At 37.4% G+C, this 12,989-nt stretch overlaps 1 protein-coding gene across 3 annotated transcripts in view; it reads left to right on the top strand.

Annotated features, from left to right (window-relative positions):
* Positions 1 to 762: 762 nt before the first annotated feature.
* Positions 763 to 12,989, top strand: part of RBM27 (RNA binding motif protein 27) — a 73,161-nt gene continuing 60,934 nt past the window's right edge. For all 3 annotated transcript variants that reach the window (XM_079145469.1, XM_079145470.1, XM_079145468.1), the window contains exon 1: positions 763 to 1,015. In XM_079145469.1, coding sequence (XP_079001595.1) covers positions 957 to 1,015 — 59 coding nt within the window. In that variant the 5' untranslated portion in view covers positions 763 to 956. The remainder of the gene's footprint in view (positions 1,016 to 12,989) is intronic.

Below are 12,989 nucleotides of genomic sequence, written 5' to 3'. Positions count from 1 at the left end.
TAATTTTTTTCTTTAAAATTATTTAAAAAATCTCTTTTAATCAAAATTCTCCCTGCAAAACGAAAACAAAACTCCACTATTTTAAATATGAAATGAAGTTTTTTTTTTAACAAAAACCTATTAGAATAATTTTTTCCCCTAAAGCATTTATTAATAATTCTAGTAAAATGAAATGGCCTCAGTCTTCCACATCCGTGCGCCACGTTTTTAAAATGACGATTACTGGATTTCAAGGCATAGTTGTCAGAAACATTCTGCGTAATTTAAGCATAGCGGCAAAAAATACAGGCACAAGTGCGGATCAAAACGAGCGTGTAAGGAAAAAAAGTAAGATTTTGCATTCTTTGCAATGTGTCGAATGTGACCGTATTGCACGTTGTGTTGCAGATTTACTACAGCTGAGTCATTTCGGGACACAAGTGTGGGTTTCCAGGAAAAACGAGAGGAAGGAACCAGGATGAGGGGCTCGCCGGGTTCCCCCAGGCACTCCCAACAGCAGACACCGGTATTCCGCGGCGGGCGACGGCGTGGTCAAAAACGGCGTCGCGGCCCCTTTAAGAGGCACAGCACCTTCTCCAAGATACCATCTTGCACCAGGAGTTCACTTAAGCTCTCCACCTACCTTGCTATATCCCTCCTCCCTAACTGGGTACGGCCGGCCGGCGGGGAGAGCGAGCCTTTTCATTGGCTTTGCGCGCACGGCCCTCTCTCTTCTATTGGGTGCCACACCCGCCACTCGTCACTATCTCCCGCCCACCTGAGCCTTCGGGCTAGGTTGAGTGAGGGCTCTTGGGTTAGTTCCTGTTAGGCCCCGGCCGGGGGAGTAGGTTGAAGTCTCCTAAGATGCCCGGTGGGTTAGGGCACCGGGAGCTGTGAAGGGAGCGTGAGGAGGCGGCGAGTGGAGACCCACGGCAGGCCTGAAGAAGAGCGGCGGCCGAGCCCGCCTTCCCTGCACCATGCTCATAGAGGATGTGGATGCCCTCAAGTCCTGGCTGGCCAAGTTACTGGAGCCGATGTGAGTGAGCCTGCCAGGGCCGGGGCCGGCGAACGTGGGCGTTGGGGGCCCGCGGGGGTGTGGGGGAGGGGAGGCGGCGTGAGGTGGGCGGCGCGGCGGGGCGGCGGTGGGGAGGTCCCGGCGACGTCTTCTCTGTAGTACTATCACCATTGTGGGGGGGAAGGGAGGCGGAGGGAGAGGGAGAGCGAGGGGCGTAGAGGCGGTGTTGCTGTGGGACTGGGGGGAGGGCGAGAACGGCGAGGGCTTTCAAAATATGCCTATTGGGGTAATGAGGAAATTTAAAACACTGCCGTTTGAGATCTGAGGGGGATGGCAGGGCTATCGAGGGATTTTTAAATGTGAATAATCAGATCTTGAAGAAGACAGCAGGATCGAGGGCTTTACGAACCAGTATTAATCCAGCACTAACAGATCTAGAAGCAGAGTATCGAGGGCCTTTTCAAAGTATTCGGGAAGAAAGAGGTAGTAGGGACTTTGCAGCCCTGTAGCTATTTGTGAGCTTGAAGGTTCAAGAGTATTGGAGGATTTGAAAAATGTTATGGAGTAGCCGAAAGGTATATGTAGGCATCGAAGGGTCTTAGAAATTATTGGGGAGCTGATAAGTATGATAGCCAAGGGTATTAAGGGTTTTTAAAGTGTTATTGACTTGATACTGCTAAGAGAACCAACTAATGATTTTTAGTTATCGTGGTAGATTGGGAAAAAATTGAGAATATTTTTATAAGTTTGAGGATTGAAAGGACTACACTTGTACTTATTATTGGTGGAGGGGTTTAAGGGCTATCTGCCATATCTAGGATTTTTTTTTTTTTTTTTTTTAAGATACAGGGTATTGGAGGCATAAGGATTTTGTAAATATTGTTGAAAGTTTGAGAATATAACTGAAGTTAATTGGGGTTTAGGATTATTGTTGAAGCGCTGAAAAGAAAAAGAGACCTATCCTTTTAACATTTTGAATAGCGTTGTGGAAATACCAGAGACTTGAAGAGAATAGTAGAGGTATCAACTTTGTTTTATAGTTACTTTAAGGAGGTAGGGTTGTGTGGAGTGTTTATTTGTGGGGAATCTAGGGTAAAGTCTGTGGAACAATCTTCTAGGGACAGGAAAGAAAAAAGGCCAGAGGGTAGGAAAGAGATGTCTACAACTACTTCTTTTGGAAGAGGGCACCGGAAGGAAATGGAGGGGAAGGGATCATTTCCTGCCCCCTCCTCATTTCTTCTTTTCCTCTTATTGGAGGTTTGGCCTTTCTGCCTGAAGAGTTAGAGAAAGGATGGGCAGGCTTTTATTCATTAGGTCAGATTGCTTTAGTGGAAAAATTGAGTGATTTTCAGGGGGGTGGAAATTGGGAGTAGTTTGGGTAGTGTGGAGGCAGGGCAAAATTGGTGCTCTTGGGAGACTGTCAAGCTGCTTCTCTGTTGATCTGTTTCCTGGGTTCTCCTGAGAAACCTGGTTAACTAACTTGTTTTTGTTTTACATTTGCTACTTTGGTTTCTTGGGTTGGGAAGGTAATATCTAGGAAGACAGTCTTCTGAGTTCATTGTGTTAATTGTGAAGGCAGGAGAGGAAGCATTAAGGGACTTTTTATGTCTGAAGTTGTATTTGCATTCGCAGGATGAAAAGTGTGTGTGTAAAGCATGGGTATAAATGAATGAGTAAATGTGAAATAAGGGCTTTTGAGTTTTAAATTAGTGATAATCAAGTTAATGTGAAAGTGATTTCTGGACACACTTGAAAGTTTTGTAGAATATGAGCTCCTCGAATGTGCATCTTACTTTGTCACAAAAAGGTTTGGGGCACAAAGATGGAAATGAATTGTAAAGGTTAGAAATAAGTAGATTTAGTGAAATTGACCATATGTGTCTTTTATCAAAACTGAGAAAAGGTATGTATACTTAAAAAATTAGTTGTCTTTTTAAAAAATTAGTTATCTCTTGTGTTTTTAAAGGTAAAATTGATTTTGGACACTTGCTATTTCTGTTGCCTGTTTTTTTTTTTTTTTAAACTGTTTTCCATATAAGCTCTGATTTTGTTGGTACATATCTTTTAAAAAATATTAAATGTTCATTTTATGTCTTGGATGGAAGGTAACAATTTTTAAAGATTATAGTTGATTGCTTTTTCTTTTTTGTTTTTGAAAAAAAATTCTTTAAAATGTACTACTCTGAGTGGTTCTTTTTTTTGGGGTACCGGGGATTGAACTTAGGGGTACTCGATCACAAAGCCACATCTCCAGCCCTATTTTATATTTTATTTAGAAACAGGGTCTCACTGAGTTGCTTAGTGCCTTACTTTTGCTGAGGCTGGCTTCGAACTCCTGCCTCAGAGGCCTCCGGGGCCTGCTGGGATTACAGGTGTGCGCCACCATGCCTAGCTTTTTTTTTCTTTCTTTCTTTTTTTTTTTTTTTTTTTTAATATATGTATTTTTGGTTGTAGGTGGACATAATACCTTTTTTTTTTTAATTTTTATGTGGTGCTGAGGATTAAACCCAGTGCCTCACATGTGCCAGGCAAGTGCTTTACCACTGAGCCACAACCCCAGCCCTTTATTTTATTTTTATATGGTACTGAGGATCGAATCTAGTGCCTCATGTGTTTCAGGCGAGCGCTCTATCACAGAGCCACAACCCTAGCCCTTCCCCCCTTTTTTCCCTTAATGTCAAAATTTAATTTGGGTAGAAACTTTATTTTATTGTTTTCACTAGGTGTTTTTGGCTGTAGTAAATGTAAGTATTTTATAATTTTCTTGAATAAAACATTTTTAAAAGATTATTTGAATTTAATTTTTCCCATTTGAGTTATGTGTTCTACCTAAAGTCCACATTCTACTTTTTTTTCCTTTTTTTTTTTTTTTTTTTTTTTTTTTTTGGCGGTACTGGGGATCGAACCCAGGGCCTCGTGCTTGCAAGGCAAGCACTCTACTGACTGAGCTACCTCCCCAGCCCTTTTTTTTCCTTTAAAAACATTTTTTTTAGCGGGGCCCAATGGGTACATGCCTGTAATCCCAGTGTGTTGGGAGGCTGAGGCAGAAAGATCTCAAGTTCAAAGCCAGCCTCAGCAATTTAGTGAGGTACTTAACAACTTAGTGAGACAGGTCCCGAAATAAAAAGAAAAGAGTTGGGAATATGACTCAGTGGTAAAGCACTCTTGGGTTCAATCCCCCAGTGCCAAAAAAAATTTTTTTTTAAAAATTTTTTATTCATTTAATTCTTTTTTTTTTTTTTGGAAAAAAAAAAAAAAAAGGATCTGGGCTGGAGATGTTACTCAGAGCACTTGCCTGACATGTGCAAGGCCTTAGTTTCCCAGTACCACAAAAATAAGTGAGTAAAAATTAAAAGGACCTAAAATCACTACTTAAGACTTTAACATCATAGGTGGCTTTCTAAAGTAACAAAAATGCTTATATTTAACTCATGTACGTATTGGTTTTGGAGGGAGCCGTTAATAAGAAATAGTAAATGCAAATGTGAATTTCATATTTTCATTCTTGCTGTATTATGGGAGGTTATTTTTTGTTTAGATGTCCTAAAATGTGATAAATGATATGCTAAAGTGGGTTATATTTGTAAATTTACTTTTTTGCATATTCCAGATTCAAGAAAATTTTCATGGCAGATTGACATGTTGCTACAACATAACATTTCAGAGCAGTTGTTAGTCTTTGAGATAATGTAGTTGCTGTAGCTAGGTTGAAATCATACTATGGCTGTGCACATGATTTCCTGTTGCACTTTCTTATTTAGCTTAATTTGCTTTAAATTTATAAAAGCATTCCATTTTTAGGATCTTTTAATCATGTTACATCTTATCCCTGATGAAACAAAGGTATGCAAAAGGTATTTCTAAACCAATACAGTTTGCATGTGATTATTTCCTGTACACAAATGGTTAGAGCTTATTTGTTGCTTTCTTTTTTTTGTGGATATTGAACTCTTATTATTAATCTTACTAGTGGAAAGAGAGAAGGAGGGAACCTGGAAGAAATAACCCTTTAGTTGTTTTAGCTGGCTGGAGAAACACAAATCACCAACATTTTTTGTTGGCAATGCAATAAAGGAAAGGGAAACCATATCTTAGTCCAGAAGTTTTTTCTTTCTTTCTTAGAGGTGCATGAACAGGCTAGAGTAACAGATCTTGTTTGGGGTCTTCACCTCTCCCCACCTTCAAAGTATTCTAGGTATTGTAGTGAGAAATACTATGAAGGGTTTATGCACAATTTGGAAATGTGGTTTCATTCTGTGAGAGTTGACTGCTCATTTTAGGTATGTGAAACCCTTAAAAATAAGGTTCTAAGAAAATGCAGGAGATAAATGAATCATTGAAGAAGTGTCTACAAGATTAGAAAAAGTTCAGGCAAGCATTTTTCAGTAACAAATCTGCTTTTGTACCAAAACATTATATTTAATGGGGGAATTTTAGGAAGTTATTTGTATATACAAAACATATATGAACATTTGCTCTTGCTTGTTAGATTTAATAGATAAATTTGTCTTTGTTTTTCTTTTCCCTGCTTTGATACTAGGGATCAAGCCTTGTACATAACAAGCAAGCACTCTACCCCTAAGCTACATCTAAAACCCTTGGTATATGTTTTTAAAAGAGTAATGGATTTTGTAAACTTATTGGAGAGTTGTGTCTGTTTGTGTGTTCTAATAGAGCATTATTTTAGAATTGGGCATTTGAATTCACTGTGAATTTGGAGAAATTGTCTTAAAGTTTTTCTCTTAAGTAGATAATTATATTAGCTTTTTAGCTGCCTAACAAAAATGGTATATTAATGATGCAGACTAAAAAGTTCTTTGTGTATCTTAATCATACTATACTATAAATTTTATGATTTTTGAAATACGGAGATACATTGAACTTTCTGTAAAATTATATATTTTTTTGGTTCCAGAGATTGAACCCAGGGGTGCTTAGCCACTGAACCACATCCACAACTCTTTTTATTTTTTATTTTATTTGTTTGTTTGTTTTTAGATAGGGTCTCACTAGGTTGCTTACAGCCTCACTAAATTGCTGAGACTGCCTCAAACCTGTGGTCCTCCTGCCTCAGCCTCCCAAGCTGTTGGAATTATAGACATGCATCACCATGACTGGCAAAATTATCTTATTAATGTTAAGTACCACTGCCATTAAAAAATCTTAATCAGTCTTGTGCAGGACAAAGCCAGAGTCTCATTGCAGGTTCCATAAATAGGAACAGAAATAGCTCGTGAAAGTCAGATTTGGTGTGCAGTTTCTTCGAATTCTGGCCAAATCAGTCTTTTTAAAAAATTATTTTTCGTACTGGCAAGTTGAACCCACGTGTACTTAACCACTGAGTCACATCCCCAGCTTACTTCAAGGCAGTGTCTCACTAAGTTACTGAAGCTGACTTTGTATTTGCAGTTCTCCTATCTCAGCCTCCTGAGCCACTGGGATTACAGGCATGTGCCATTGCTCCTGATTCAGTCTTTTTAAAAATACTCTGGAAGTTTGAATGTGTTGTTATCTTGCAGTATGATGCAAAAGACAATAATAAGGTTAACAATTATTTTATTGGTTCATATTCATTGGTTCTGTGGTCATGGGAGGTATACATAGGAACTCTAGAGTTTACGTGTGGCTAATAGGTTTGCAATCCTAACCAAATTAAACTCTGTCTAGTAATCTCTACAGTTACCCAGATGGGAGGAAAAATTATTATCTAACTGTCATTAGACCTGACCTCCTGATAAAATGCATTAAATGATTTTTTGTTGCTACACTTGTAAGACTGAGAAGTACTGATAATTTTCTGAATTCTCCCAGTGATTTCAAAGAATCGGTGTACCTTTAACATACTATGGAACTTAAGGAGAGCATTTACTTTTTCATAGAAAAGGACTTATTTTGTCCAGAAGACTTCTTGGCAAGTTTTAGTCTACTGAGTTAAGAACAGTATTTGTTCTTATGTCCTTGATCTGCTTTCTAAATATGTCTGACTTCATTCTTCCTGGCCCAATAGCTATAGGGCAGAAGCCAGAAGTTGCTTTTATAGCTCTGTGTTTCCTACCACTGTCTACTCTCATCCTCTCACAGTGTCATTACTTACTTCTTTTTTTTTTTTTTTTTTTCCAATATTCTTTTTAGATGTTGGTAGACCTTTATTGTATTCATTTATACATGATGCTGAGAATCGAACCCGGTGCCTCACATATGCTAGGCAAGCACTCTATCACTGAGCCACAATGCCAGCCTCCATTACTTACTTCTTTATTAATCTCTTTTTATACCATTTGTTATTTTGTATGTAATTATTTTCTTATCCATTTCTTGGTCATATAACTGAATGGCAAGGCCTGTCTTGCTCAGAGTAATTCCATTACCAAGCAAGATGCTTGGCACTTACTTAACAGTAAGTATTTAAATGAATGAGCATCCTCAAATATGTTTAGATTGGTTGACAGTTAGAAAAATAAAACTGTATTGGGGATGAGATGTAGTAGTAGAATGCTTGACTAGCATGCTCAAGGTCCTGGTTTCAGTTCCCAGCACTCCAAAAAAAAAAAAAAAAAAAAAAATTGAACTCAGGAACATGTCACTTCTGAGGTATGTTCCCTAGCTCTTCTTAAAATTTGAGCCCGGTTCTTACTAATATGCCCAGTCTGAATTTGCATGCCTCCTGCCTCAGCCTCAAGAGTCGCTGGGATTACAGATTCACTGGAATTATAGCTCTCACTGCTTTAGGAGTTATAGTCCAAATATCAAAATGGTGTTTGCAACCAACAGATGTTACATGTATATTTTCCCTCTGAATCTCAGTGTATTTCTTCTGTAATATATTCTTTCATGAAAACCCCTAATTAATTAAAAGTAAGATTAAAGAAGCTGGGCATGGTAGTGTACACCTGTAATCCCAGCAACTCAGGGAGGCTGAGGCAGGAGGATCACAAGTTAGAAGCCAGCCTTAGCAGTTTAGTGAGCAACTTAGCAAGACCCTGTCTCTAATAAAACCACTGAGTGGCTGAGTGCCCCTGAATTCAATCCTCCGTACAAAAAACAAAAATTAAAGTGCTGTGGTCCGAATATTGGTTTATCCCAAAATTCATGTTGGAACTTAGTTCCTATGTGATAGTTTTAAGAGGTGGGACCTCTATTATTGCATTACAGAAAAAATAGAAAGGAAATACAATTATTTGTAGATATTTATTTTCAGTTTTATGTGTGAAGTTTTGTGGGGGGGGGGGATGGGATGCTGGGAATTGAACCCAGGGGTGGACCAGCCCTCAAAACAAAACAAAAAAAACAAAAAACTTCTGTTTTTTAGGGGCTATAGCTCAGTTGGTAGAGTGCTTACCTAGCATGCACAAGTCCCTGGGTTCAATCCCCAGCCCCACCAAAAAAAAAAAAAAAAAAAAAAATCTTTGTTATTTTGTGGAATTATAGGCATGCATCATTATACCCCTAATTTGTATGTAGCTACAAGCAGATTCAGTGGGAAATTTTGTATCTTGATTTCTTCAGTTGACATAACATCAGAAGCATATTTCATAAACCTCCACAGCAACAGAATGGGTACCTTAACTGTATTTTTCTGTTAGAAGTAATACTGTTTTTATACAATAAATATTTTTTAGTATTTCTAGGTACCTGTAGTATTTTAAATATTTGCTTTTGTTTCTTTAGTCTTGTTTTCCATAAGTGTAGCTACTGGTTGAGAAATATGGACTTTTTTTTCTCTTTGAATATGAACTTTCTAATGGCTATTGATACCAATTAGGATTAGGAGACCCCCCCACACACACACTCAGTAGCACATTTCTTAGATATCTTACCTATGAAATAGAAATCATACTATGGTAGAACTGAAAATTAGACCCCATATTCAGAAAAATGTACATTTTTATGAATGTGGAAAAGGTATTAAGTAGTTTTGGCCTTTTTCCTGAAACAGATAGACTACAATGGTTTTTTAGTAATGTTTCTTGGCTTGGGGTCAAAGGTAGGACTTTTACTCTTTGATCTTGGTATTTAATGTATGTCTGAAATTTTCTGTGGAGTTGATGTGCCTACTCAGCAGATGTATAATACACCTGCAATGGAGAATTCATGAAAAAAGAAAAAAGATAATTTGAGGTTTTTGCAGATAATGTATTTAGGGCAATATTTATGTTTTGGTTTTCCTAAAAAAATTTCATTCTAATTTATTTTATTTTTAAAATAACTTAGAAGATAGTTAAAACATAATCTTATTATGCATGCAGAATGAATTTTAAGGGAGTCTTCATGATTGTAACATATATTAAGCTTTAGTAAATTTGTTGATTATTTTAATTAAAAGGTAACTGTTGGGGAGACTTAGAATGCATTAATTAGTGTTGGAGATGTACATTAGAAAAGCATAGGGCTAAACAGGCAATGTGGTACATGCCTGTAATCTCAGTGACACAGGAGACTAAGGCAGAAGGATTGCAAATTCAAGGCCAGCTTCAGCAACTTAACCAGACCCTGTCTCAAAATAAAACATAAGAAAGGAGTGGAGATGTCCCTCAGTGGGAAAGCACCCCTGGGCACAATCCACAGTATCAAAGGGGAATGGTGGGTAATGGTGTGTGTGTGTGTGTGTGTATGTATGTGTGTAAGTCAGTGATAGAACACCCAACTGGCATGTGTGAGGCTCCGGGTTTAATTCCCATTATGGTGCAAAAAAGAAAGAAAAGTGTATGTACTGTGCAGTAGATTTTTACTTGTATGGAATTACACTTGAGTTTTAGTTCCAAAAGTGTGCGCTCTGCCTAATCTTGAGCGGATTACTTCATTTGTCTTTGCAAATTTACACCTTTAGAGTCATAATTTAAGGTATGTATTACTTTTTTTTTTTTTCCCCTTGCAGTATTGGGGATTGAACCCAGGGTTACTCTACCACCGAGCCACGTTCCCAGCCCTTTTTATATTTTTATTTTGAGACTGGGTCTTACTAAAAGTTGGTCTTGAATTTGTGATCCTCCTGCCTTAGCCTCCTGTCTATAATGTCTATAATCCTAACCTCCTGAGTTGCTGGAATTATAGACATGTGTTACCACACTGGCTCTTTTTTTTTTTTTGGATTGTGTCTGGGGATTGAACCCAGGACCTCATGCATGGTAGGCAAGTGCTCTATCACTGAATTACTCCAGCCCCATTATTACCTTTTCTAATCTTTTTACAATAGGAGGTTATTTTTAATATGGAAAATGTGTGTTTGATATAGCCATAGATCAAAAATTTAAAATTTCCTTTCATTCATCAAACATGCTTGTCTCTATAGTCGAGCAGAAATGAATTCCCATAAGCTTTAATAAAATAAGTAATTGAAAGGTTTTAAGTACTTTGCTTGAGTACTAGAAGTAAGAAGTGATGATTTTGGCCCCCCAAAATGGAAGTGGTCTTGTATTCATATTGTTATCTATCAAGGGACTTAGTCATACTCAGATTTTTTGTGACACACTCTGGAAGTCTTCTTGAGCTTCTAGTATCTGCACCAGAACCAAAGTATTATTAAACAGTTTTTTTTTTCTTTTTTTTCTTTTTTTGTACCAGGGATCTAACCTAGGGGCGCTTTACCACTGAGCCACATCCCCAGCCCTTTTTGTTTTTTATTTTCAGACAGGGTTTTGCTGAATTACTTAGGGCCTTGCTAAGTTGCTGAGGCTGGCTTTGAACTCAGGATCCTCCTGCCTCAGCCTCCCAAGTTGCCTGGATTACAGGCGTGCACCATGCCCAGCTGTATGTCAAGTTTTAAAAATTATATGTAGAGGTCAGAAAGAATAAGGTTGAAATGATAAGGACAATCCAAAGATCTAAAATATTACATTATAACATTCTCCAATGTATTTAGGTTTCACCATTCAATTAACAGGAGAATTATTATTTCAGAATGGCAGTTTCCTTCATAGTATGCTTCCCCCTCCCCCCCCCCCTTCTTGGTGCTGGAGTTCAAACCCAAGACTTCATGCACTTTATTCACTACATGGTAGGAGCTGTTATATTTACATGCAGTTATGCTGACGGGTGAGGTGGTGCACACTTGTAATCCCAGCAATTTGGGAGGCAGGAAGATCATAAGATCTGCCACCTAGCTAGACCCTGTCTCTTAAATTATTTAAAGGGCTGGGGATATGTGCCTTAGTGGTAAAGTTCCCTTGAGTTCAGTCCCTGGTACCAGAAAAACAACAACAAAAACATACTCATTTCTTTGTAAACGTGCCTTTGTTTTTGGTGTGGAATCTTTCAGTTATTAACAATTATTTGTTCACTCACATTTAACAAATATTTAGAATCTGTGATTACTCTTTTCCTAGAGTCTAACCTTTTTCTATTCTTTTGTATTCCCTTAACTATTTATCTTGATTTTTTTTTTTTTAAAGATGTGAATTTTGCTGTGTTGCAAGGTTGGCTTGGAACTCATCCAACTTCAACCTTGTCAGCTATTGAAATTATGGATACTCATCTTGATTTTTATTTGTTTGTTTGTGTGTATTGAGAATTAAGCCCAGGGATGCTTTACTTCTGAGCTACATCCCCAGCCCTTTTAATTGTTTTATTTTTAGGCAGAATCTCACTGAGTTCTTTAGGCTGGCCTCCAATTTTTGATCCTCTTGCCTCAACCTCTAGAGGCATAGTGATTACAGGTGTGAGAGTCACTGTGTTTGGTCTTGTCTTGGTTTTTACCATTACATCAAAATGTATTTCATCAGAAGCATCCCAATGCTGCATTTATTTGAATCTGACTAAGATATCTGAGTTTGTTAAACTCACTCCATTTATCTAGTAATCTGGATATTTTGCCAGTTTCTTACCACAAACCTTATATCCTTAGCCATCGTTATGCTTGTCAGGTTATGAAACTTCTTGAAGGTTCAGATAACACCAGAGAAAATGCTGTTTTCTGCCATTCTTTATTTTTCTGAATCCTCTTTTGTGTTAGATATTCTTATCCAGGATCTGAACTTTCCAAATAAAGGCAGAAATGTGATTTTTTTTCCCCCCTTTCTGTCATCCATACATTGATTAGAAATATACTGCTCAAATATGCTATTGTTCTTTGGTGAAGTTAAGTCTACCTACACATCTCTATTTTAAGGTGTTTATAGGATTCTAACATGAGCATTGCACATGTAATATTTTTTGAAGATAAAACTGCGGTGTATCCACTTTTTTGTGATTTTTGTTCCTAAATGAATTTTTAAAATATGAAGTGTATATATAACATGTTTATGATGTTTTGATATGTACATTGTGAAATGATGACTACAGTGAAGCTAATTAACATCTGTCACACAAATATTTTTTGTCTTTTTCTATGTGGTAAGAACCCTTAAGTTCTACTGTCTTAGCAAATTCGAGTATCTAGTATGCATACAATATTGGGGGTTGAACCCAGGAGTGCTCTACCACTGGCTACATTCCCAACGCTTTTTTTTTTTTTTTAATATTCTTCAGTTGTAGATGATATTTTATTCTATTTATTTGTTTTTATGTGGTGCCGAGGATTGAACCCAGTGCCTCACACATGCGAGGCAAGCACTCTACTATTGAACCACAACTCCAGCCCCCCCCCTACATTGTATTTTTAAAATATATGTATCCCATCATCTATGACCTTTATCCATAATTTTTAAAATTAGTTCTGTGTTTTATAAAATTGACAATTTTTCCATTAGAATTAAGTGCATAGATACAACCTTTCCCATGTCAATATTGGCACTGAAAAAATTTTTGCTGTTTTATCCAAATGTGAACTTTAAAAACTAGATGGAAGAACTAAAGGTGTTGGAGCTTGGTTTTTCTTGTTTACTGATCTCAAAATTTTTGGCAATGAAATTGATATTCTTGGGCTGAAACTTTTTAATTTTCTGGTTGACAGTGGAGGCCTAAGGTGTTATGGAACAAGATTAGATTGAATAGTGTTTTATAGGAATATGATCACTTTGTTTGCATAATGGTTTTATTTGCTGTCATTGTATTTTCATTA

The sequence above is a fragment of the Sciurus vulgaris genome, assembly GCF_902686455.1.
Source record: "Sciurus vulgaris genome assembly, chromosome: 6".
Lineage (NCBI taxonomy): Eukaryota > Metazoa > Chordata > Mammalia > Rodentia > Sciuridae > Sciurus > Sciurus vulgaris.
Note: the sequence above shows the minus strand (reverse complement) of the source record. Positions and strands in the feature narration are given on the sequence as shown.